Source organism: Lasiosphaeria miniovina (genome assembly GCF_030549165.1).
Source record: "Lasiosphaeria miniovina strain SMH2392-1A chromosome Unknown B0T26scaffold_4, whole genome shotgun sequence".
Classification (NCBI taxonomy): Eukaryota; Fungi; Ascomycota; class Sordariomycetes; order Sordariales; family Lasiosphaeriaceae; genus Lasiosphaeria; species Lasiosphaeria miniovina.
The window spans coordinates 1791424-1814700 of NW_026848223.1; the positions used below are offsets into that span (position 1 = coordinate 1791424).

At 53.4% G+C, this 23277-nt stretch overlaps 8 protein-coding genes across 8 annotated transcripts; 6 read left to right on the forward strand and 2 right to left on the reverse strand.

The window, feature by feature from the left end:
- Positions 1-1628: 1628 nt before the first annotated feature.
- B0T26DRAFT_675589 (uncharacterized protein) lies at positions 1629-2318 on the forward strand (the record flags this gene model as incomplete). Its single annotated transcript, XM_060439848.1, has 1 exon — positions 1629-2318. The coding sequence occupies one exon, from the start codon at positions 1629-1631 to the stop codon at positions 2316-2318; it is 690 nt and encodes a 229-aa protein (XP_060296050.1).
- Positions 2319-5137: 2819 nt separating this feature from the next.
- On the forward strand, positions 5138-5731 carry B0T26DRAFT_675590 (uncharacterized protein; the record flags this gene model as incomplete). The annotated part of the gene is made up of 1 exon (XM_060439849.1): positions 5138-5731. One exon carries the CDS (start codon positions 5138-5140, stop codon positions 5729-5731), a length of 594 nt encoding a protein of 197 aa, XP_060296051.1.
- A 1091-nt stretch (positions 5732-6822) lies between these two features.
- B0T26DRAFT_675591 (uncharacterized protein) lies at positions 6823-7458 on the forward strand (the record flags this gene model as incomplete). Its single annotated transcript, XM_060439850.1, has 1 exon — positions 6823-7458. The coding sequence occupies one exon, from the start codon at positions 6823-6825 to the stop codon at positions 7456-7458; it is 636 nt and encodes a 211-aa protein (XP_060296052.1).
- Positions 7459-8165: 707 nt separating this feature from the next.
- B0T26DRAFT_871793 (uncharacterized protein) lies at positions 8166-9525 on the forward strand (the record flags this gene model as incomplete). Its single annotated transcript, XM_060447936.1, has 2 exons — positions 8166-8785; positions 9415-9525. Exons 1-2 carry the CDS (start codon positions 8378-8380, stop codon positions 9523-9525), a joined length of 519 nt encoding a protein of 172 aa, XP_060296053.1. The 5' UTR covers positions 8166-8377.
- Positions 9526-9564: 39 nt separating this feature from the next.
- B0T26DRAFT_675593 (uncharacterized protein) lies at positions 9565-10528 on the forward strand (the record flags this gene model as incomplete). The annotated part of the gene is made up of 3 exons (XM_060439851.1): positions 9565-10208; positions 10240-10249; positions 10454-10528. The coding sequence occupies 3 exons, from the start codon at positions 9565-9567 to the stop codon at positions 10526-10528; spliced, it is 729 nt and encodes a 242-aa protein (XP_060296054.1).
- Positions 10529-10753: 225 nt separating this feature from the next.
- On the reverse strand, positions 10754-11959 carry B0T26DRAFT_751337 (NADP-dependent oxidoreductase domain-containing protein; the record flags this gene model as incomplete). Its single annotated transcript, XM_060445366.1, has 3 exons — positions 10754-11374; positions 11453-11785; positions 11849-11959. 3 exons carry the CDS (start codon positions 11957-11959, stop codon positions 10754-10756), a joined length of 1065 nt encoding a protein of 354 aa, XP_060296055.1.
- A 552-nt stretch (positions 11960-12511) lies between these two features.
- B0T26DRAFT_854178 (multicopper like protein) lies at positions 12512-15328 on the reverse strand. The gene is made up of 5 exons (XM_060447673.1): positions 14422-15328; positions 14056-14362; positions 13922-14003; positions 13529-13871; positions 12512-13468 (listed from the first exon to the last, which is right to left on the reverse strand). Exons 1-5 carry the CDS (start codon positions 14987-14989, stop codon positions 12810-12812), a joined length of 1959 nt encoding a protein of 652 aa, XP_060296056.1. The 5' UTR covers positions 14990-15328; the 3' UTR covers positions 12512-12809.
- Positions 15329-16229: 901 nt separating this feature from the next.
- B0T26DRAFT_709332 (phosphoesterase family-domain-containing protein) lies at positions 16230-18928 on the forward strand. The gene is made up of 8 exons (XM_060441921.1): positions 16230-16916; positions 16971-17006; positions 17074-17097; positions 17156-17224; positions 17280-17288; positions 17343-17415; positions 17476-18184; positions 18267-18928. Exons 1-8 carry the CDS (start codon positions 16674-16676, stop codon positions 18526-18528), a joined length of 1425 nt encoding a protein of 474 aa, XP_060296057.1. The 5' UTR covers positions 16230-16673; the 3' UTR covers positions 18529-18928.
- Positions 18929-23277: the final 4349 nt, after the last annotated feature.

Below are 23277 nucleotides of genomic sequence, written 5' to 3' on the forward strand. Positions count from 1 at the left end.
TGTTTCTTATGTCGTTGTCATTTTAATAATTAGTATACCCAGTTAGCATTCCATAGCTTGCAGTTCCATGTTGGAGAGCATCGCTCGCCTCGCTCCACTCATAAACTCCGATTAATTAATGCTCCTATGGTCGTGACTTTGTGTTTGTTGAGCTGTGCTGCGGCGTGTGACCCCGGGACTTTTTCTGTCTGTCTGTCATCCGTTACATAGATTCGTGGCGGCGAGTTGGGTTTGTGCGAGTGCGGCTGCTGGCATCACATCGCTGACTTGGGTGTTGCGTTTCAAGATTAGCCCCCTTTCAGACAATTAAGTTAGCCTTGGGCTCTCTAATTAAGAAATGGCAAGGGACAACTATTGCCGGGGATGCTGTAGACAGTGTAGGAGAGGTGACCAGGTCTCTCGGCGAACCCGGGGAGAGTCTGCTAGCAGCCCCTTCTAGAGCGGAAACCGTTGCTTGGTTCAGGGGCTTAGTCTGTCCCCCTATGTGCCAAGGTTGTGCGAGCCTCCGGGGAATGCCGTGCTACCTCTGGGTCCTTCAGGGGTTGGACATGGTCATGTAGCCTCTGGCTCCATACTTGAGGGGTAGAGCAGAGCCGATATAGTTGGGATGAAGGTCGTGATTAGAAATCGCCGGCTCCGGCCAGCCAAGGTCGGCCGCGGTTTGAACCCCTTTGTCGGTCTTCGACATGTCACGCACACGATCTCATACAGATATTGCTTCACATCTATGGTCATATGCACAACGAAGCTTGGCGCTTGAGTCCGGGAGTGCGTTTTTGGGCTCCTCTGTGGTATAAGATGTGCCGGGTCGGCCCGTTGCTTCCACGGAATCTTCAAGCCACCTCCGTTGCCAGCGATCTTTTGCCTTCCAATGGACCGGAACTCTGTTGACACCTCCAGGCCCGCGCTATCGTGATTTGAATTGGAAGGCCTTGTTGGTCTTGACGCTTACCTTGGGCCTTGAAGCCGCGTGCAAGATGAAGCATAGCACAAAAGAAAGGATTGAGGACTGGAGGCACGCCGTGCCTGAACGAAACGCGGAGGAAGAGCGGGGACAGCGGCGGCAGCGTGCCAGTGAGCCTCAATATCATGATAATCATGGTAGATTGCCCCAGCAAACATCTACATTTGGCGATGACGTACTCAGCGACGACGAGAGCATTGAATCTGTGGACCTGTACAGTCCACGAAACAACCCAATTGGGCACTCGAGACGCTCATCGTTTGCCGAGCCAGCCAGCGGATCCAATGGACCCCCTGGCCCCTTACCAACCGCGCCGATGCCCCCTCGCATGCAGCCCGCAGGACAACCGGAGAGCAAACACCGGCACAGATCTCGCCACCGGACCGGCTCGGCTCGCCCACGGTCTCGAGACCGACATTACCCAGATTACCAGAGAGACAAGACAGACAATTGCCAGAGAGACAAGACAGACACTTACCAGAGAGACAAGACAGACAATTGCCAGAGAGACAAGACAGACAAGAGACACAAGAGAGACGTCTCGACGGCTAGAAAGCATGACAAGAGCGATATGGGAGTGCCGTCAGAAGTTGGAAGACAAAGCCGGCAGAAATACTTTTCCGAGAACCCGATACGAGAACCCAACGATCGATTATATTTCACAATGTTCAAGAATGGTACTCAAAAACCAGAGCCCGCCCGCCTCTACCCTCCACCAAGCAACACGAGTTTCTACGATGCCGTCAATGACGCCGGAATCGCCTATGCAGCCGCGCAGTTCGCTGGAACGAACATGAACCGGGCTCATGGCATGAGCCGTTCCAGGCCCAGGGCTCCGCCCGGACACGACACAAACGCTGGTGCCTACCCCACCGGCGGCTACGCCAACGGTGCCTACGTCAACGATCCCCGTATCTACTCTCAGACTCCTCGGCCTCCTCAGCCTCAGCATGGCCAAGAACACCCTGGGCATCCACCACCACCGCAAGGGCCAGTGCCGGTGCCGATGCAATATCCAACTCAAACAGCTCGACCACAGCCCCGGCGGAAACCACAGAGCGAGGCCCGCCCAGATTTTGTACAGCCAACGCGAAGACCGAGTGTTTCAATACCCGACATGCCACCAAATTTTACAGCTTATCCCATGCGGCCCGTCGACAACCTATATCAAGCGCCGATCCTACCCCCTGCGGCTCCCCCAATCATACCGTACAGGTACCTGAAATTCCAGACCCCATTCGAGAGGGTAGCTGATGAGCACCAGCGGAATGAGGATTACCGGGAATATGAGCATCGGAGGAAAAGTGGTTGGAGGAAGACGTATATGCCTACATTTACGGATGGGAGACGTTGAGGCCCCGGTAGAGTGCCGAGTAGATTCTTTTTCTTTTTCTTTTTCTTTCTTTTTCCTATTTTCTCTTTTTTTCTTTTTAGCGGCAGCAATTATAATTAGTCTAGAGACTGAGAAGCTGGGTATTACAAACCACTCGACTGTTAGGGTCGTCTGTCTGTAAGGGAGCACGGGCTCCACAGAATGCTGGGGTTGGTAATTATGAAGATAGAACAAAGGGCAAGCTCCTATCGCACGGGTAATACAGTCAAATCGGAATGCCACTCAAAATGTATGAGTGCAGCGAATGTGTATTGCTTGCTTGAAGAACCAAGCAAGAACTGTCTAAGACCGTGGCTACGGTCATCGTATATATCTAATTCAGGTAACCAATCAGGACTTTTCCTTTGCGTGCTCAGTGCTCCTCCTAACGCTTGGTACACCGAGCGTCTCAGAGACTACCGAGCGCCCTGCTCGGTGCGCTCGCCTAGTCTTGGCAGACCAGTCGCACCGAGCGCCTCCTGATTGGCTGTGTCGAACACTTGCGGGGCCCGACCCCGCCCACCTGTGCGGCTCAATTGGCAATTGGCTTCCAGCGCCTCCTGCAGTCTTGGACCAGGATCGTAACACTGGGGTCTTGGTCTTTGATAACGGTCCCTCAACTCAGAAGGCCTCAGGTTTGACAGGTCCGGAGCCAGCTGGCTAGTATGAGATCTGGAGTTCAAGCCTCAAGGCCGAGACGAAAATAGTTTAAGTTTCTTTATTGTTGTGTGGCGTCAAGGCCCACAGAGCAAATGAAGAGGTAAGACACTTTGTACAAGTCCGGGGCAGTTTGACGTGCGCCATGTCTCGGGCGACATCTTACACCTGTTCTTGTCTTACTGATCACTTTGAGAGTTTGTATTGCCGATGTTCGTTTAATTTCTCCGCGAGGTCAGGGGTAATTGCTAGCTAATTGCGATATTGCAATGGGTGAAGTAAACACAATGCATGTGTTAGGAGGTGACATCTGGAGATTGATTCAGCTGAACGGAGCCACCGTAGGCGAAGAGAGGCTGTATTCTATATTACCGTGAGGGTGCCGAAAGTTTCTCGCACAGCGATTGGCCAGTTTTCGTCCGTGTCGAAATGGACTCGAGGGACTGGTCGATCGGATGAACCTCGGACAGGTTAAGCCGCGAAATGCCGCTTTGCTGTGTCGTGGGTGTGTGCGTCAGGAAGGAGCAATTTCCTAATTAGCAGATATAACGCGTAAGCTGTATGAAGGAAAGCGTCATAGGCTCTAAGCGCCGTAGGCTAAGAGCGTCGTAGGCACTAGGGGTCCTAGGGGGCTTGCCCCCCAGAAATCCAACAATTAGACCATGAACATCGAAACATCGAATTATCATGAGAATTTGTTCTGGTATTGAGGGGCTAGAATAGCTGTAAATCCGTTGTCCCGAAGTTCAGCTAGGCAGAGTCCTTACTTCTGAGGTTTTATAATATCGCTTGGGCTGCCGACGTGGAAGACCCTCGCCGCGAGGCTCCCTTTGTTCTGCTTGTCAAGATGGACAAGTATGACGGCCCGGCTTGCTTCCCTAACGATGAGGCTATTCCGAGAAATGTGGTGCCGATCTTCCAGTCCTTACGGGGCTTCCAGAGCGGCAATACGGCCTACTCTTGCCGTCAGTTCCCCGTTACTATTACGTACGCCATCACGGTTCACAAGTCATAGGGAACTACGCTTAACAGGGCTATGCTTGATATCTCTCAGCGGGATTTCTCTTTAGGGCTTACTTATATGGCTATTTCACGCTTTACTAGTCTACAGGGCTTAATGTTTGACGTTCCTTTTGCCCTGGACCAAATCCAGGTCAAGAATGACGTCACAAGTGCCTTGCGTGCGGCGGATTACCAGCGCCGTGTTGACGCCGGCGAGGTGTTGGTTCCGGGTGTAGCCTAGATAGCAGAATCGACTTTTTTTGCTTCAACACCATGCTGTTTACGTTGTGATGACTCTCCTGTGGTTTTTACTTTTAACACAGTTGACACAGTTGACACAGTTGAGTCAACCTTTGGCTGTGCCACAAAGCGGGGTTGTCCTTACTAATTTCTTAGTAAAATGGCCCAGCCACCCATTCCCTCGAGCGAAGCGAGGACAGCCCGCGGCAGGCGCCGCCGGAGGCATCCGTTCAGCTGACCCCTTCCTGACGGTCAGGCAGCTTATTTTACAAACGAAGAAGTGAAATATGCAGTATTAATTAGTTGAAGGGGCTAAACTCTCCTCGTATCATCCATCGGATGATTGACTTGAAGGTAATAAATAGTAGAAGTTGTCTATTAAGTCCGTGAATTGACCAAACTTTGACCCGCCGACGAATATCTTGGCATGCCATTGAGCTGGGCCCGTGTGACGGGAGATGCTGTGTCGCCTGTTCGGCTTCTATGTTTGTCATTCCGTTTGGTGGCTCTGGGACGGATTCGGCGCCAATTCTCGTGTGGTGGCACAATCGAGGCGGGGAAACGGAGACGACTAAGATTGCTGCACGATCGCACTCCATCACTAACCACTTGAACATGAAACCAATTTCATGTCTCTCGTCCGAGACCAAGTCTAGCAATTTGACGTGCTTGCCACTCCAGCCATTTTTTCAGAGTCATAAATATGACAAGAGTGGACTCTCTACAAAGGCACATTTCCAGGTATAAATAGGTAGGGATCTGTCGCTCTTACCCATCATAACCCTTCACTGCATCAACATCCCAACAAGTGCATCAAGCGGGCAATTCCAACCACCCCAACAGCACACCCGTGTTGACATTCAACGAAGACTTACATACTGTGGCAATCGCATCTCGCCGAAATGGGCGACTATTACGTCTACGAAAGCGACCGTCCGACACGGAGACGAAGGTATAGACTGGTTTCTTCCAGGGCGAGCCGCTATCCACCACCGGAGGAGGATTATGACTACGACGGGGACTACTACTACGAGAGCAGCAGAGAGAGTCGCCGCGCCCCTCCACCGGCCGACTACGAATACGACATCCCAAGATCGCGCCGGGAATCATCAAGACCGCGCCCGCGTGCACGTACGCCGGCTCGAGCGACGGACTACCGTCGGCGAAGCAGCAGGAGTAGGAGTAGGGCCCGAGACAGAGAGAGAGAGAGGGACTCTGACGAATACCGAAGCCGAAGCCGGCGCCCCGCACAAAATTCCTACGAATACGAGCGGAATGACGAGGGGGTCCAGTCTAAACGATATTACAACGTTGAGACAGGCCGGTGGGCCGGCACTGATTTTTTCGTGGATGGCAAGCTGGTTGACAGGATGGATAGATCAGCCGACTCAGACCTACTCGAGACACTGGAAAAGATCCGAATTAAGGAGCACGAGGAGGGCGAGAAGAGGATCGGGGAACTGAAGAAGGAGATTGAGGATCTGAACAACTATTAGCCCACGATCTGGGAGGTGTGCGTGGTGAGACGTGGCTCGGCCGGTCGGATTGAGAGACTGAGAACTACTGGCTGAAATTTTTGCTTTGGCATTGTTATGACCGCGAATAATGCGGGCTAAGAGGGAAGTAACCACAACTGGTAGCGAGCGTTGTTTTGAATGGGGATAAGATTATGTGCGACATTAGGTTGGCGCTGGAGATACCTCGAAGGGAAACAGGGAGGCGGTGGCGAGCAGTTTTGGCACGGGGTAATGTTTTGCTGCTAGTAACATCATGGTCGAATTACATTTGCGTTTCCCCCCCAAACTCTTGCCTACTGCCTTGATGACGCACTGCGCCGGCTCTAATGCTCTAATTGAGAAGTTCGCTGCCGAATTGTTTACTTACCCCTGTCAGGTTCAGGGGTAAAACTGTGCACCCTTGTCGAGACCTGATCATTCACTCCCGCCATTGAAATACACAACGTGACCAGACCAAGGTAGACTGCGCAAAAGGAAGTCATCGTACTGAATGTACACACAAAAATTTTGGGGCTAAATACCAAAATGCAATAGTGGTCTCGTCTCTCTTCGTTATGCAAGTAACTGCGCATTTTCCTCGGTAAGATAGCTTCTAATCTGCATGGCTTTCCATATATAGTTTCCTAGCAATATATCTGTATCCGTACCGACCTTGATTACCCGAGTTCTGGTGATGTGAATGGATTGCAATAACACAATTCGGCGAAGCGGGACTAACTCACATTACATAACACGTTGTCCGGCAAGTGACTCCTCGAGCATTGGAGGAATCATTCATGAAGCGCCGAGAGGGTATCGCCTTCGTGTGTTTCGAGATATCTGAAACGCTCTTATGACCCAACCGAACGGTGTTTGAACACTGACGCATCACGTTCTCACCCAGATTGTGCACCTTAATGGCCATCTGCGTTTAGTATAAATACCTCCGAGGCGTGTCGAGTTCTGGCTTCCTCGCAAGCACTAAACAAAACATCAGAAGCCACAACAGAACTTGGGCATTGACGCAACTTCTCACGCAATACCCCTCACAGAAACGACAGCCACACAGAAACGACAGCCACACAGAAACAATGTCCGACAACCAGCGTGACACGCGGCCGTGGAAAAAGCTGCGGCAGCCGGGGGATTTCTTCCGGCCGCGACAATCTAGCCCCATGTACGAAGACGAAAACACGTCCGAAGTGTACCCAAGCTCGTCGTGGTCCACGCAGTCGTCGCGCAGAAACCCCCAAGCAACCACGTACCGCGACGGCGACCCCACGCTGCCTGTACAAAACGTTCCCGCAATTATCAAGACCAAAGGGGACGTCGCGGACTGGGCCCAAGATATCAAGTACGCCGAGGCCCAGGACCGCCGCGACCGAGAGCGCCGCGCGCGAGAGCAGCGCGAGAGGGAGGAGCGCGAGAGGGAGCGCCGCGCCGAGATGCAGCGCCGCGAAGCTGAACGCCGCGAGAGATCGCGCAGTGCGAGAGCGCGTCGTGAGGCTGAGCGCCGCGACGCCGGCAGCTCCAGGCCTCCTCCATCCTCGTCGCGGTCCACGTCCGTGGTCCGCACCACGACGACGTCCTCCTCGGGCTCTTACCGCCCGCGCTATCGCTCACAATCCCGCGACAACGGGGACCGCGAGCGGGATAGTTCCCCAGCGACGCTTCGTCAACGATGGCTTAGGCGGAGGCGTGGAGGAGGAGAGTTGGATTTTGCTTGATTGCCTTGGTATTTTGAAATGATGATGATATGTCCTGGTGGAGATAATCGTCAAGAATGATTTTTACGGAAGAGCTACCACCAAAGCGTGGCACTGAAAAGGAGAAGCACGCAGCACAGTAAAAAAAGAAGGACAGAACAAAGTTCGGGAGAGCTGCAGGGTCGAATACGTGATGTAATTACCTTGGCATGGAGTGAATATCGATGTTTTATCTTTTTGGGAAATGAAGAGAGCCCTGGAGCAGAATTGCTACAGAGCGGCCCATGCCCCTAATATGTGCCCCTGACTACCTATGTTTGCTATTGAGCTCCTTGTCAGTACAAGAGTAGGTACTTGGGCGGCGAACGGAGGTGTTCGCACGTCTGCCTGCCGCTGATAAATCCACATGGAAGTTAATTGTTTTCTTTGTTAGACATCGTATGGGGATTTTACGAGTAACGCTCGATTTCTTAGTGATTGCTTTGCAAACCTACCCATAAAGCGACAAGCTGTTCTTCACGGCCAAGCAACCGTGATGAAACAAGTCATGTATCGGAACATAAAATAGACTGCCGAGTTGTAAGATACTGAAATCTGCTCTCTTGAAACCTTCGATCTTCCATCATCCATTCAACAGCCTGAAACGGTCCTAGATTGTCAGCGGCCCTAATTGCCTCATAGAAAAACGCGCCACCTGATAGATGGCGAGACAAACCTTCGGCCTTTGTGTCTGAACACGCCATAATCACCTGGTACCGACACCTCGATGGGAATTTCCAAGCAGTATAAATACCCCCCTAATCCGCCAACGACGTTTTGAGTTCCAGCTTGTTCCTCACAGACATCAAAACCAACAAATTACCAGTACAAAAAAACCCAAACCTCAATTTTTGACTTCCCACCCACCATATCCCAAGAAATTCACAAAACGCTAAACACCATGTCTGCCGACAGGTACAAACAATACGCTCGCTCACTCTCGTCAGGCAAAAATAGCAGCGATAAGCAACGGACTCAAGACAAGCAACAGCCTAAAGTCAAGCAACAGACTCAAGACAAGCAACAGCCTAAAGTCAAGCAACAGACTCAAGACAAGCAACAGACTCCGGCCCGCAAGAGCATCAGAGGCTGGAAAGACGACGACGACGACGCCAGCACCTACAAGAACGACGCTCGAAGCTCACTGCGGCGCGAGAACGAAAGACGCGCTGAGCGGCAGCAGCAAGAGAAACGGCAGCAGCAAGAAGAGGCGGCGCGCGACGAGCGGGCGCGGCGGGCGGAGAGAGAACGCCGTGAGGAGATGGATCGTCTGGCTAGGGAACGCGAGGAGGAGGACTGCCGTCGGCGGGTCGGTTTTTTTTTAGTTATTTGACAGTTGACACCGTGGCGCTTGGGTTGTAGCTTGGGGCGAGGTTCCATGTATCCTGAAACCGCGGAATCCAACAGTTTCCGCAAATTCTTCAGCCTCAGTATTTCAGCACTTTGCATCAATCAGCTATGCCAAAATTTTTGTTTGTGCTGTATCCTGTGAGAGTCAAATACCTTGATAGTAAGACCAAATTCAGACAGCATTGGATTTGCCTTGCATGGCTACTTCCTCGGTTTACTTTTCGGTCATCCCTGGGAAAGATGGCTTATACTCGTCAGCACGTACAAAATGACAAGAAACCTTCCCATTTTGACTCCTCACAAGTGAACTAATCAGCAAACTCAGAATAACCTCCAAACCCATGTCATCTCACCCTCGTCGATCCAAGACCCTACCCTCAAACTGGTCTGCTTCAACTACACACAGTCTCGCGTGCAGGGACAGCGGGAAGAACAGCAACAGGATGCGTCACCTGGTAAGACAGAGTCAGAGTCAAGTAAACACTCAGTGTCAAGACGCTGTCATGAGACTCACTCACTCACTCGGTTCGAGGACCTTGATGGTCACACCTTATTAACTGTAGAAGCAGTATAAATATGCCCTCCTAGAGTCCTAAGAATGGTCCGAGTCTCGACCTATTCCACACCAGTTTCACCATCACCATCACCATCACCATCACCATCAACACCACACCACAACAACCACAAGATCAAGCTTAGAACACCTCCACCAACACCACCTCCATCAACCCCAGGAAAATGTCAGACAGCCGCTACAGCCGGCGCACTGACACGGGCAGCTACAGCCGGCGGCGGTGGGGCTCGACCGACCGCGACACCATCACGTCCGACAACGACTCGCTGGTGTACCCATCCTCGTCGGCCTCGCAGCAGCGGCACCGCAACCGCACCGTCGCCGTGGTCCCCGAAGACCCACCGCGGCCGCTCGACCTCGACAACGTACCCACGCGAACCGCCATAAACCGCACCACGTCACGCTGGACGCAGAACGTGGCCGACGAGACAGGCAGCACGACGCCGCGGCGGCGCCCCTTCTCGTCATCCACAACAGACTACAGCAGCGGGGCGCCGGGATCGTACTACGCGACGCGCGCGCTGCAGGGGCGCGAGCGCGACGACAGCAGCGACCTGTCGCGGACGCGGGCCGAGGCGGACCGGCGCGACCGCGAGCGCCGCGAGCGCGAGCTGCGTGACAGCGAGCGGCGGGAGAGCGAGCGGCAGGACCGTGAGGATGCAGATACGCGGTGGCGCACGACGCAGGTGGTGACTGTCACGCGGCTGCGCTCGGAGCCCACGCTCGTTCGCCGTAGCACCGAGTCGTATTACAGCCGTCGCGAGCGCGACATGGGCACCATAGACGAGATCAAGGATGATGACAAAAGGTACCGTGGGCACGGGCCTAGACGTTATTAGATCCTGCGTGGTATGTGAACCTTTGATCCTTGACGAGTGCAGGGGCTAGTCAAAGAGCGACGAAGCTGGAGTTGCTTCATTTGTCTCTGTCTTTTTCTTTTCTCTTTTTTGTAGGATACTTGGATGGGAATTTGTGGCAGTGACCTCGGACACCCACATATCTCCTCAATCACAAGCGTTGACTTGGTATCCTTGTCCTGAACTGCACTGACAGTGGAAGGAATACCATGCGGAAAGAGGCGTGAACAAGACGCCACGAAATTCCGAGACCGGGAGGCGGAATCTGTAACATAATTATCCACAGCGACAATCGGGTCGCTGCGCGGTCAGGCACAGGTGTGCAAGAATAAACACCTCTCAAACTGCCAGAAATTCTGCTGCCCTATGTACTTTATTTCGTGAGAATGAAACCTATATATACGGTGATCTGTCTAAATTCAGTAAACGTTGTATTCAGAAAACAAAAGGCCTTAACTTGGGGTCAGAAAACGGCTTGGCCGCTGGATCATCTTCGTCAGGGCTGTCGACTTGGATTCCTTTGCCCTTGTCGACTGGCTTCTGCTCTTCTCCCCCCTGTCCCCTGTTCCTCGTCGTCCACTGCAAGTCCCTTGCCCTTTGAGTCCTTAACCGCCGAGTCCTCGCTCGTGACACTTGGTAAATTGCTGCCTGAAAGGGTTCCAGAGCCAAAGTCTAACGGCTTGACGATATATTGTGGAATTATATCATCCTTCCGTGGATTCCACCAAGGGCCTAGGTAGGACAGGCCGAACATAGCGAGGTACTCGCGGTCGTGGGCAAGCATTCTGATGTTGGGTGTGCGCATGAGCCAGTCCATGCCGTGGGGGTCTTGGTCCGAGGTGATGACGACAAGGTCGCGAGAGAGGACCCAGCTGTAGAGAAGGTTCTGTCTCGGGGCGTCGTACTTTCTGGCCATCTTGTCGAGCAGCTGATCAAAGGGGTAGCGCCTGAATTTCCTGACGGTGTTGAGAATATCAAAGACCATGATCTGGCAGCCCAACAGCTGCATGGCCGAGACAAAGCCCTTGTCGCGGTGCATGAGGTAGTCGTGGAAATGCAGCTGGTTGGCGATAGGGGTGATACCAGCACACTCAAGAACCCAGTCGAATTCTTCGCTCTGGAAGTTGGACAGGCCAATGGACCTTGTCTTCCCTTTCCAATACAGCAGCTCCATGTCTCGCTAGGCCTTCTGAACCTGCTCTTTGGAAGGTCGCGGGGCTCCCGAGGGAATGGTGAGGAGGTACAGATCCAGACACTTGACGCCCAAGTGCCCCAGCGTCCGGTCGATGGAGTCTTCAATGTGGTCCCAGTCCAGCTGGGCTTTGGAGCTGAGGTAGAGGTCGTCCCTCGGAATCAGAGTCTCGCGGATTGCGTAGCCAATCTCCCGCTCAGTATTGTAGCTGTCGGAGGAGTCAATGTGTAAGAGACCTGCGTCGATGGCGCGGCTGCATATGCGAATGAGGTCTCGGTTTATGGCGCCGACGCCGGGTGCGGTGTCGACCGAGAAGGGTGCAGTTCCAAAGGCGATCTGCGGGCGGGGTCAGGTCAATCTAGAAAGCAGACGTCTTATTCGAGGAGAGGGCCAACAAACCACTGGAATACGGCGGGGAAGTTGGAGGTCATCGCACCGTAGGGGCCAGGCTGGCAATTGCTTCGGCACGAGGGAATGGGCGGCGCTCGACAGCATGTCTGCCACGTTCATATTGCCGAAGCGCGCGGGGGATTATGGGCTAAGATGGATTTTGCGACGCGCAGACGATGATCCAAGGTCGACAACTCTTCCCAAGGCGTGCGCGAGGAGGCACCTAATATTTGAATGAGAAGTACTCAATGGAATCGGCCGGGGAAAAAAGGTGATGGCTGGACTAAGTTTGTGTCTATGATGGTTGCGCTGCTTACGTAGGCTGTAGCCTGCTTGTCCAAAGCATTGAGAGGACAGGCCCATGTCAGACGTACCTTTTAGGCAGGCACGTTCCGTCTTCAAGCGGAGGGCAATTACAGTGCCTGTGGTAATGATCCATGTTGGGCGGATCAAGAAGTGGGAAGGTGCAGACGGCACCATCATTTTCAATCCAAATTTTTCAGAGCGCATTTCCCCTCTTATTAGTCGCCCCGCACAGTCAGATTCTCGGCCAACTCTCATCTAATGGGTCATTCTACCATCGCCTATGGCCTTAGAGATTCCTCTCATTCCCTGAGCAGTGACTACATGGGGAGGCCGTAGAGGCATTTCTGAAGGTCTGAAAAGAACGGTGTGGAATGGGTTGTCTTCTCTAAAACTACAGGCTGAAGGCCACCAGCTATGAAGTGCGATTCTAGGTGCGGGGATACCCCAAGCCTGAGATAATCCTGTGGTAGGGCTTTCAGGTCTGATAGCATATGGCTGAAGCAAGGCACTAGAAAAGTCTAAAATACCCTGAATTTGAATATCACAATTAAATTTCAACAGCTTGATAGATGGCAGATTGCTGCAAATGCAAATATAAACACTTCATGGGATAATTTTTCTTGCCGGGCACTCATTACGGACCTCTAGCTCCATATTATCCATCTCAGCTAGAAGGACACAGCGCTATGACATGTGCCGGGACGTCCATGGTCTTTAGCATATCAGCCCTCGACATAAACTGCATTAATAGCCCAGCCTCCATGTGCCAGGCGATGTGGCAGTGGAACGCCCAGAGTCCGGGGTTTTCGGCAACGAAGCGGATTACGGACCAGCCAAACGCGTTGATGGTCAGCGTGTCGCGGCGGAGCGGGTTGGCGACGGCGTCGGGGTTAGAGGGCATCAGGTTAGCGTAGTAGTTTGTCCAGTTGAAGGGGCCGGAGCCCGTCTCGAGGATCCAAAAACTGTGGCCGTGCAGGTGGAAAGGATGACCGCCTTCGTCGAGGCTGTAGACGAGCACATCGACGACCTCGACGCCCGTTGAGCTGACCCCGAGGACGAACTGGTTGTTGGACGGCAAGGCGCCACCAACCTGCTCGTCGACGGACCACGAGCTGGCATTGCCGCTGTTAAGCCCTATGACTGTCTCCTGCAGCGTCGTTGTGTTCGCTAGCGGAGACCAGATGGTGCCGTTAACCTTGGCGCGGTCCAGCTGGTAGTCGCCGATGCCGAAGCTAAAGTCGACGCGGTAGAACTTTGTGGCGGGAGGTGGGAGCATTGCCCTTGCAGGCACGAGGTTGAATGGATCGAGATCGTGACATTCCACTTGTCAACGCCCCTACGTTAGCGTTTCCCCTTTTTCAGAGATTCGCGTTGAAAACATACCACTGTATGCATCCTTCCAGTCGACAGAAGCGTTGGAAGGGGCAATAGTAGTATTCCCGGAATACGAAATAACGGCCGTCATGGCCGAGTTGAGGACCGGATTCGTGCCGGTGAAGCAAAATGTTATCATAGACATGCGCAGCCAGTAGTTGGTAGCTGTTGACTGGTTCGCTTCGAATACGACACTATATCGCTGGGCAACGTGGATTTGGCCTCGGTCTATTGGGTGGGGGTTGACGAGAGTGGAATCGGCCTCAATGACGGACAGTGAGTGATTGTCCACGCTGAAATCAAACTCGGCAAAGGCCCCCGTGTTGAGGAGGCGGAACCGAGTGCGAGAGTTCTGTTTGCGTTAGGTTGGTTATCTACACAGGGGCAGAATTAGGCTCATACCGGCTCCACATTGAAGACGTTGTAGGTGCTGTTTTCGTAGCATGTGTGGCCTGAATCGTTGCCGTAGGAGGAGCAGTTGAAGCTTGCGTGGTCAGCAATAGAAATTATCCAGGGGCCCACGAGCAAGCACATACTAGTTCTTTCCATTTATAAGGCCGTTGTCCGGAACTGGCTCCGTGTTCTCGTTTTCCGGCTCGAGGTAAGTGGCTAAGTTGACGGTACTAAAATCGTGGTACCAGTCCTGGACTAGCACAACACGATCGGTGTCATACAACTTCCTGACCTCGGCCTCCTCGGGGGCGTGGATGATCAGGGGGCCGAGAATGCCATCGAGGTACTGGGTGCCGGAATGAGAGTGATACCAAAAAGTTCCGAATTGGTTTTCGATGGTAAAGTTATAGAGCAGGGACTGGCCGGGAGGAATCCCGCATTGCGTGACGCCTGCAGAGGGCGCACGTGTGAGCACAGGTTCACTTTCAAAGAAGCTATTCAACACATACCCGTCGTGCCATCGAACCAGTTCGTCCCGTTCTGGTAGAGCCCATGCCAATGGATGCTGGTGGAGTTGTCGGACAGGCCGTTTGTGACGTTGACGAGGAGAGTGTCCCCAATATTCGCTTCTATAAGGGGTCCGGGGAACTTGCCGTTCAGAAACAGCATGTCTCTGACGACGCCGTCGGGCCAGCCGAGGCCTTTGGTGATGACGAGATTGTAGCTTCGCACCTGTGGCGGGGCTGTGAGGTTCCAGGCCATGTCGAGCACATACTCGCGCTTGGTATCCAACTGCCAGCTCTCCAGAGCCGGCGCGGTGCCGTTGGCGGCGAGGCCCGGCAGGACGGCGCCCGTGGGCGTTGCATTTGGCGACGACGTGCTTGACGGGGATAGCGAACTTGAGTCCGGGATAGAGCTGGTGTCGTCATGCTTAAGACCCAGTCCGAGGCCAAGGCCGAGAGATAGGCCGAGGATAACCAAAATGCCTAGGCCCCCGATTGCGAGTAGCCAGGGACGTCTAGCTGGAGGGGGCAGGCTTTTGTCGACTGGGGCGGGCGAGACGCCATTGTTAGACATAATCAGTAATTGATCTGCTGGACCGAATCCAATGCCTGGACCAGCCGTTATTTGCGACTGCGATGGGGGATCGAAAGGGGCTGCTCAGAGGAGCTCATGTTTGCTCAGAGAGAGAATCTCGAAAACCTGTCGAGGTGCATCCTGGTGGGCAGCTGAGATACCTGCTCGAAGATCCGGATCTGATAAAGATAGCGCACGCCCTGGCTACGCCTGGAGAAAAGACAAAAAAAAAAGACTGCAAAAGACGGGCACAGGCTTCGTCGGTTGTAGCAGGCAGCGAGGCAACCCTACCGTCGGCAGCACCGAAACTGGGATCGAGTGCCCGCTCTTCAAGTCGTCTAAGTTCCGGGTTGCAGGTTGTAGGTTGCACCGGCCCTTCGTCGGGTGGTATCCATTTTGGAGAGACAGGGGACGCTAAACATTTACCAGCCTAGCCTAGAAGGGCAGCAGTTTGTTAACGGTTTTTAGCCTCCCCTTCTATGGCCCCGGCGTTAACAGGCCACGAGGCCCCTGCTGCCAACGTGCACCATCGCGCACCACCCATTGGGGGAGTTCCAAACACTCGGTTAGGACGAAAAACACGTAAGATTTGCTAGGGTATCTAGAAGTCTGGATTTTTCACTGCCTGATACATGTTCGTCCTCGCTCACGAGAGCAGCGCTGAGGCCACATCTAGAATTCCCCCGCGCCAAGATTGCTCGCGGAAACAAGCATTCTTGGCGCGTCAGTAGCGGCGATCATCCTTCTTGGCGCATTGGCGATGGCAGCCACCATCAACTCCATCCCACCGAAATAAAATTGCAAAATTCTATGCCGAAGCCTGATATCAGATAGATCGGAGGACTACGCAAGCAGGTACAAGACCAATGGCTCAGCGTCAACGCCGCCCACGGGTTGGCAGGTGGGAGAGTTGCTATTGAGAATATCTAGCGCCTTTCTGCTCGATCGTCAGAAAAGCATGCAAAGGAATGGAATTCGCCAATTTGTTCCAGACGAGCCGCGAACAATCGCGACTCGGCCAATCATGCGGCTGCCAAAGCACACATGCGTTAAAGATGCTCCGGGCAACGAATGGCGGGCAAACTTGAGAACTAAAGTGCGGGGTACGGATGCCCTGTGTAAATACAGAGGCGATGATCCCCTGTACACTCGCAATAAGGCGGCAACGACCTGCCTAATGGGGCAATTCCTTTTATCTTGCATCTTTCATCGGTTTTTTTGGCCCTGATCCACCAACGCATCTCGAATGCGACCTGGGCATGCTAACCCGTCTCGCCACCGAGAAAGCGTCTTTCGAGTGCGAGCTGCTAACCGGAAAACCCCCGGGGCTCAAGAGGTCACGGCCTCATGGGCAGCCTGCAATTGGTTGCACAAGCTGAACGGGTAGAATGCGGAGGGAGCTACGGTGCACACCTGCGTCGAGGACACTGGAAACACACTGGAAAGACACTAGAAAGACACTGGAACACGACACTTTTGTCCTCCCCTCCTGCACGTCATTCCAGGATATACCCGGGGTCGGTCTTGCAGCCAGGTAGCTGCCCGCCCTGAGCTTCTCTGCCAAGAAGACGGAAGACGAATACAAAGCAGCGCCAAGCTCCTTCACCTAACCTCTGCCAAGTCTGCTGAAGCTCTCGAGTCTCAATCGCCACATTCACAACCACAACCGCCAATCGGAACCAAGATGAAGACGGCCGCCCTTACTGCGGCTCTCTGGGTCGGACGAGCTTTGGCAGGCTCGGTTACCGTGCCGCTGTCACCAGATGCCACGGCCACCGACCGCCCCGCCGAGTCCACGATTGAGCCCTCGACGGCCGCCATTGCCTCGGCCTCGGCTACCGTCAAGCCCCTGTCGCCGACTTCCGATGTCAAGGGCGTCGCCTTCAACCGCATTGTCCAGGTCTGGCTCGAGAACACCGACTTCAATGTAGGACTTCTGGAGCACCACTCACGAACCGCTTGATACTGACAACTCCGACAGGCCTCGGCTGCCGACCCTAGTATGCAATGGTTGGCTGTAAGTGGCCCACGTCTTCTGTACGTCTTCTGTATGGCACTTCCATGAGACTGACGCATGATTTCAGAGCCAAGGCATTCTCTTGACAAACGTGAGCAACCAACCCTACGTGGCCCACAGGCCAAGTCACAATAGTAACACGAATGTAGTACTTTGCCACAACACATCCTTCACAACCAAACTACGCGGCCGTTGTCGGCGGTGATAATTTTGGAATGGTGAGTAACCGCCAATAATTGCTAGAGGAGACTCCTACTAACCGAGGCAATGAAGGAAAACGATGCAGGTACCGCCGAATTCGAATCGTGCCGGATCGCAATTAACGCCGCAACCTAGGACTTTGATAGCATTCCGGCAAATGTCTCCACTGTCGTGGATCTGTTGGACACCAAGGGAATTACCTGGGGAGGTTGGTAGACTTGTAAGAGTTTGTCTTTGGCTTCTAGAACACAGCTAACACATTCCGCAGAGTATCAGGAGGGCATCCCGTATGCCGGCTTTCGGGGCTACAACTATAGCAACCAGGCCACCTTTGCCAATAACTACGTTCGGAAGCACAACCCCTTGATCTTCTACGACTCCGTCACGAGCAACGCGACCCGCCTTTCTCTCATCAAGGGGCTCGGTGCCTTTGCGGACGACTTGAAGAACCAGAAGCTCCCGCAGTGGTCGTTCATCACCCCCAATATGACTAACGACGGCCATGACACCAACATTACGTTTGCGGCATCGTGGGCCAGGGGCTTCCTCGAGCCCCTCCTCAACAACAGCTACTTCTCGAACGACACACTCGTCATCCTGACCTTTGACGAGAACGAGTCCTATTCGCTGAAGAACCGCATCTACACTGTGCTGCTCGGTGGCGCCATCCCAGACGAGCTCAAGGGAACTGCCGACTCCATGTTCTACAACCACTACAGCACCATCAGCACCGTGTCTGTCAACTGGGGCCTGCCCTCGCTCGGTCGTTGGGACTGCGACGCCAACGTTCTAGCTCTGGTGGCGAACAAGACGGGCTACAAGAACTCAAACGTCACGCTGGACAACCTCTACTTCAACCAGTCGTACCCCGGACCGCTCAGCGACTCCGCCTTTACCCCTGGCTGGTGGCCGGTCCCCAACACCCAGGCCAAATGTGCCGCCGGAAAGGGTGTGCTTTCTAGCATTGCCGACACTTGGTGCGTATTTTGTCGGATGCATATTTATGCAACCTGAAGCAAGAGCAGATACTAACCGCGGCGGACATTTCTGGCGTGACAGGGGCACATCTGACGGCTCGTTCAACTACACCAACGTCTACCCGTACGGCCTTGGCGAGAACACCGGCGGCACTCCGGTCGTGGGCGCCAATGATGCCCCGACCTCGACATCTGGCTCCAGCTCCGGTTCCGGCTCCGGCTCGACTGGCACTACCTCCTCGACAGCTCCCGCCAAGGGCACCAATGCCGCTGCCGTTGCCGCCCCCGAGAGTATGCTCTGGTTTGGCACCGGAGTTGCTGGCTTGCTTGCTGCGTTGCTGTGATTGTAGAGGAGCGTGGGGGCTGTATTTTGTGGTGAGTGGCTTTGACCGACCAGTGCAGTCTGCTAAGTACTGGAGTGGCGATGTAGAGAGTGGTTCTCGGGATTCACGAAATCAAATAAACGGCGAGATTTAGGGTGGAAAAATAACTGCGAGTAATAAATATAATCCCACTTGCCACCGAAAAAAATCAGATAAGACGCGGCCGACCTGTCTTAGTACTGTGATGCCAATTGGGTTAACTCATCAGACAGCAGATGTAAGAGGGCTTGGTAGACAAGGGAGTCGAGATTGGCAGAGGCAGCGAAGTTTGGGTGGCTTTGGTGTGTAGCACTACTATATATTCCCACGAATACCGGAAATGGGGGCAGAGACTAAAATTAAGAAACCACCAACAAGAAACGTACTATAGGCCGTCTGTAAGGGGCTTTGGGGCAAGAGTGTCTGTCGAGAGCGGCAGAGGCAACAAAGGTTAGGTGGTGTTGGTATGCAGCACTAATCTCTGGCTCGCAGCTACGCCCTAGGTCGACCTTCTTGTCTTACATCGGCCTTCCCTGCCCCTGAGCGGGCCTCAGCACCGGTCAGGTGTTCCTCACGCGACTTCCTCCCCTAAGGTCTACGAACGACCATGACACGGTTCTACAGCTAATGAATCCACTCGGAGGATCTCACGTTGTGCCGTATTTCAAGCTTGTCATTGGCAGCTTGGACGGATGTCTCCATTTGTGGCCTCAACCCCTGTTTCCGACATTTGATAGAATATGCGGTAATTTCTAGCTCCCAGCTAAAGCTCTGCAAGTCAGTTCGTCTTTTTATACGGGTAGTCGAGAGCCTATCTGCCCCTGAGCCCTTAAGTGGACCTTCCTGTGCCCCCTAGTGGGCTCCCATGGCCCTCAGAAGACCTCAACATCTGTGACGTGCTCCTCGGGTGACTTACTCCCACCAAGTCTACCGACGACCATAGTAGCAGAGGGCACAAACGCTTTCTTAGGCGTCACAAGACGTTCGTCATGCTAGATCTGAGGCGAAATGCTATTCTGGACGGTCGAGGAGTCGCCATATGACAGCCTCAATGGTTTCGCGATGGTTTGAGCTGCGGAACCATGCTGCCCGTCCGGCCAACTGTACATTCTATGACCATTTTCCGACTGACCGGCCTCGAGCGTGACTGGACCAATGGCTCGTCATCATCCACGTCGTTTGCTTTCTTCAAGCAAACATAAATATGGCCATCTCACCATCAGAGAAACTTTTATCAACCCACTCTCCATTCCACAAATCAAACAGGGCCCAAACAGTACTGACAGGTACCTTTCACCGTATCAAAGCACCTACATTGGCCAACCCTCCTTCCCCCCCGAGGAGCCCAGCAGCCATGTCTAGCGAGGGAGGAGGCAAGTCGAAAGACTCTGTCAGCAAAGGCAAAGGCGGCGGCAAAAGCGGCGGCAAAAGCGGCGGCAAAGGCATTACTTGGGGAGAAACTCCCAAGCGGCCCAAGGGACCTACTCCACCGGACGACCCGCATCCGGACCTGGGAACGTTTGGCTCCATCGATAGTATCCTGGCGGGCTCGAATACCGACAAGGGCAAAAAATAACCGCAACATCTCACTACCTTCAAGCCCGTGAGTTGAGCCCGTCTCCTGTCCTTTCAGAGTTGGCAGCTTATTCCAAGAGCCAGTGAGCAGCAGCACGAAACATGCCGAGTGCGAGGCAATCTGTTTCCACTAAGACTCTTGCTGGACGGGGCGAGATGGAGAAGCCTGTGCTGGGGGATGCCGGTGGGGATCGTGGTTCTCCGGATAAGGGAAACGGGAATAATAGTGGCGAGAAGTACGGCAAGGATGGGCGTGAAGTGTTTTGGTTTGGTCGCTACTGCTGCAACTGAGGTGTCTGTGGGATCTGCTGGAGGATCGTTAATTACGGAGATAATTAGGGGCCAGCGATAATTTTGATTTGCAGGGCAAGCAAGATTTCAGGAAATCGACTTTTTTGGGCACCGTTATGCGTAATTAAGCAAGCAATTAATCATGGTGAAACGGAGAATGTGGTTGAGGGTCGATGGTGTTGTCATGGGGTTAAATGCACATGGGAGTCACAGGCAGGAGAGATGTAAGTGTCACAAGCACGAGAGATATAAGTGTCACAGGCACGAGAGATGTATCAAGTGTCACGTTGGCCAACCACGAAGACGCTCAAGATTTGTTGACCCGCTAATATTTCCCAAAACAAACAGCTATAAAGCTATAACGTAGTTGCGAGTCAATGTGATATCCATCAGGGTAGGGAAGCCAGAGTCGAAAGGTGGCTCAAAAGCTTCGGTGAGTGTCGTCCCGCTTCCCATGAGCCCAAGGGATCCCCAAAAAATATGCTAAGGCCAAGAGCCACCAAAGGAAAACGGCTATATCAAGGCAAGCCTTGATTCTCCAAGAAAAGTTGCCTCAAATCCCGGCCGCCTGAGAATGAGATCTTCACTCTCCTCCTCGTCCTGTCTTCGTCCCTTCCACAGACTGCCCAGGCTGTTGTCCTCCATTCCAAGCTACACGAGTGTCTCATCTTCCAGATCTCGATGCCCCCCTGATGATTGAGATCGGCGACGTCGAGTTGTCGAGCTCCCAGTTCGCGAGACAGATTCCGAGGAAGAAAGGCCAGCTTCAGAGTTTGGGTAGCGACTGACATCGGATTCGGCGGAAGATTCGTACTCAGAATATTCGGAGCTCGACTGGTTTCCCGACCCGTCGTTTGCGCCACGCAAGCGAATAACTCAATTGTGCGAGGCAGACCCTAAAGACCTTGCTTTAGCCGTCTGCCTTGCCCGTCGCGGCGAGTGAGGCAGGTTAGAAGGCGACAGCCGGGGTCGTAAAGGAGTAACTACGGCTCTACCATCTGACAAGAGCTCGACGATCTCTTCCCGTCTAGGAGCATTATATATCTTGTCATGTATCGCTTGATCCCTCGGACTCGTCGGAACATACGGCGAAAACTGCGGTATATCCGACGGGTCAGCCTCCGAAGGGGCTGCGGAAGAAGCGCAGGCAGAAGAAGAGACCACGGAAGACGTGTCTAGACCCGCCCCCCCTGAAGAACCAGAAGCTGAAGATGCCTCGGACGGAGCGGGTCGAGCTGAACGGCTGCTCGACGACTCGCCTGACTTCTTTTTGCGCTTGGGGCGACCGTCGCCTTCCCTTCCCATGATTGCTGGACGACCTGAAGTATAGGTGTGAGTGTTTTGAGGGATGGCGCGCGGCAACACTTTGGTCGCTGCCTGGAAGTCGTGGCTACCGCCAGTGTGAGTTGATTGCTGTTGAGAAAGAAAATTGGACTTGGATCACTGGGGTGCTAGAATATTTATAGAACCTTTCGGGGCAAGGCGACCGGCCGTCATTCGTAAGCAGATACTCGATGGGCATTTGCGTTGAAACAGAGGCCGGGGTGTGATGGCTGGTAAAGCGGCACATGTTGCGGTATTTCCTGTCACTTGACGCCTCCTTGGGCGGGCCGTGAGAAACGGATCAAAAGTTAGTTGATCGAATGTGGCTGATCATGTTTGGAAAGGGGTAGGATGTAAACCACGCTGTGCTACAAGCAACTCCAAGATGACCTCAGTCTGATAACAACTGAGCTTTTCAATGTTTCACATTTAAGTCTTGGGCCTGTAACAGTGTGGCCGGCCTGCGTGCGAGGATACGAAACAGATCGTGGTACACGCCCATCCGCAGCGCGTTTCCAGCCTGCCTTCTCGTCATCTCCAAATTAGGCGTGGCCCGATTCCTACATTTTCTGAACACTGGACCGGCTGATGAACACAATTGATGTCAGTTGGGCCCTGTCATGCTATGAGCCATGCTCGTAAACCAGGAAAGCCGGACGCAAGCCCTGTTTCATTCACCCTCCACGAGGAACCTTTTCTGGTCTTCCCTTCCAACCCTATGTCTATCACCACTCCTTTTCCACCCTGCTTTTTATTCCACTAGGGCCATACTCAAGCATGCACCTGCACTGCGTACAAATAAAAGTCGCTGATCTTGCTTTGAGAAGGTCTATAAATTTCCCTACACTCCAGAGATCCAAGTTACAATTTCCCAATAACTATCCACTCAGTGCTTCTTCTCTCCAATAAATCCCACTCACATGGCAAGCAGGCTACATGGGGATATGAAACAACTTCTAACAAGTATGATACATCCAGCTTCCAAGTGTATGGGTTGGCTTTGCTATTTCGCGCCCCATGACCTGCCTGCCTAGACAAGGTCACGGCCACATTCTCCCACAACTGGACCGGCAAGTAGGCACAGGTAGTAACAGTTGAGCCCTATTGTGCCACGAGCAACGCCCGTAAACCCGAAACGCCAGATACAAGCCCCGTTCCATTAGCTTCTACGAGGTGTCTTTAACCGTCTCCTGTTCTGGCCCTGTATCCATCATTGCTCACTATTCATCCCACTCGATAGTCACGCTCAAAGTGCCTTCTGCAGTGCTTATAATTGCAGTCGCCAGTTTTGCTTCTTTGATGTCTATAAATATTCCTTGTCTTCCAGATTTCTCAACGACTGACCCACCCGCACTGGTGACAGCCATAACGCAGAACCACTGTCTGGCGCAATTCACTGCCACGCCCAAACCCCTATCGATTCCGCGATCATGAGCAGTCAAAAGCACAACAGTCGCCGTGATAAAGACGGCCGGGAGGAAGGCTAGCAGCTAAGAGACAACTCACGTCGACGTATTCCTCCTGAGACCTCGCCGAATCTGA

Bases quoted from the DNA above. Each gene is read 5' to 3' on its own strand.
- B0T26DRAFT_854178 (XM_060447673.1), bottom strand. From the start codon at position 14,989: ATGTCTAACAATGGCGTCTCGCCCGCCCCAGTCGACAAAAGCCTGCCC. The intron at 14,363-14,421 runs GTATGTGTTGAA...CGCCCTCTGCAG, and splicing joins CTGGTTCGATGGCACGACGG to GCGTCACGCAATGCGGGATT. The intron at 13,469-13,528 runs GTATGTTTTCAA...GGCGTTGACAAG, and splicing joins CTGGAAGGATGCATACAGTG to TGGAATGTCACGATCTCGAT.
- B0T26DRAFT_709332 (XM_060441921.1), top strand. From the start codon at position 16,674: ATGAAGACGGCCGCCCTTACTGCGGCTCTCTGGGTCGGACGAGCTTTG. The intron at 17,007-17,073 runs GTAAGTGGCCCA...GCATGATTTCAG, and splicing joins CTAGTATGCAATGGTTGGCT to AGCCAAGGCATTCTCTTGAC. The intron at 17,098-17,155 runs GTGAGCAACCAA...ACACGAATGTAG, and splicing joins AAGGCATTCTCTTGACAAAC to TACTTTGCCACAACACATCC.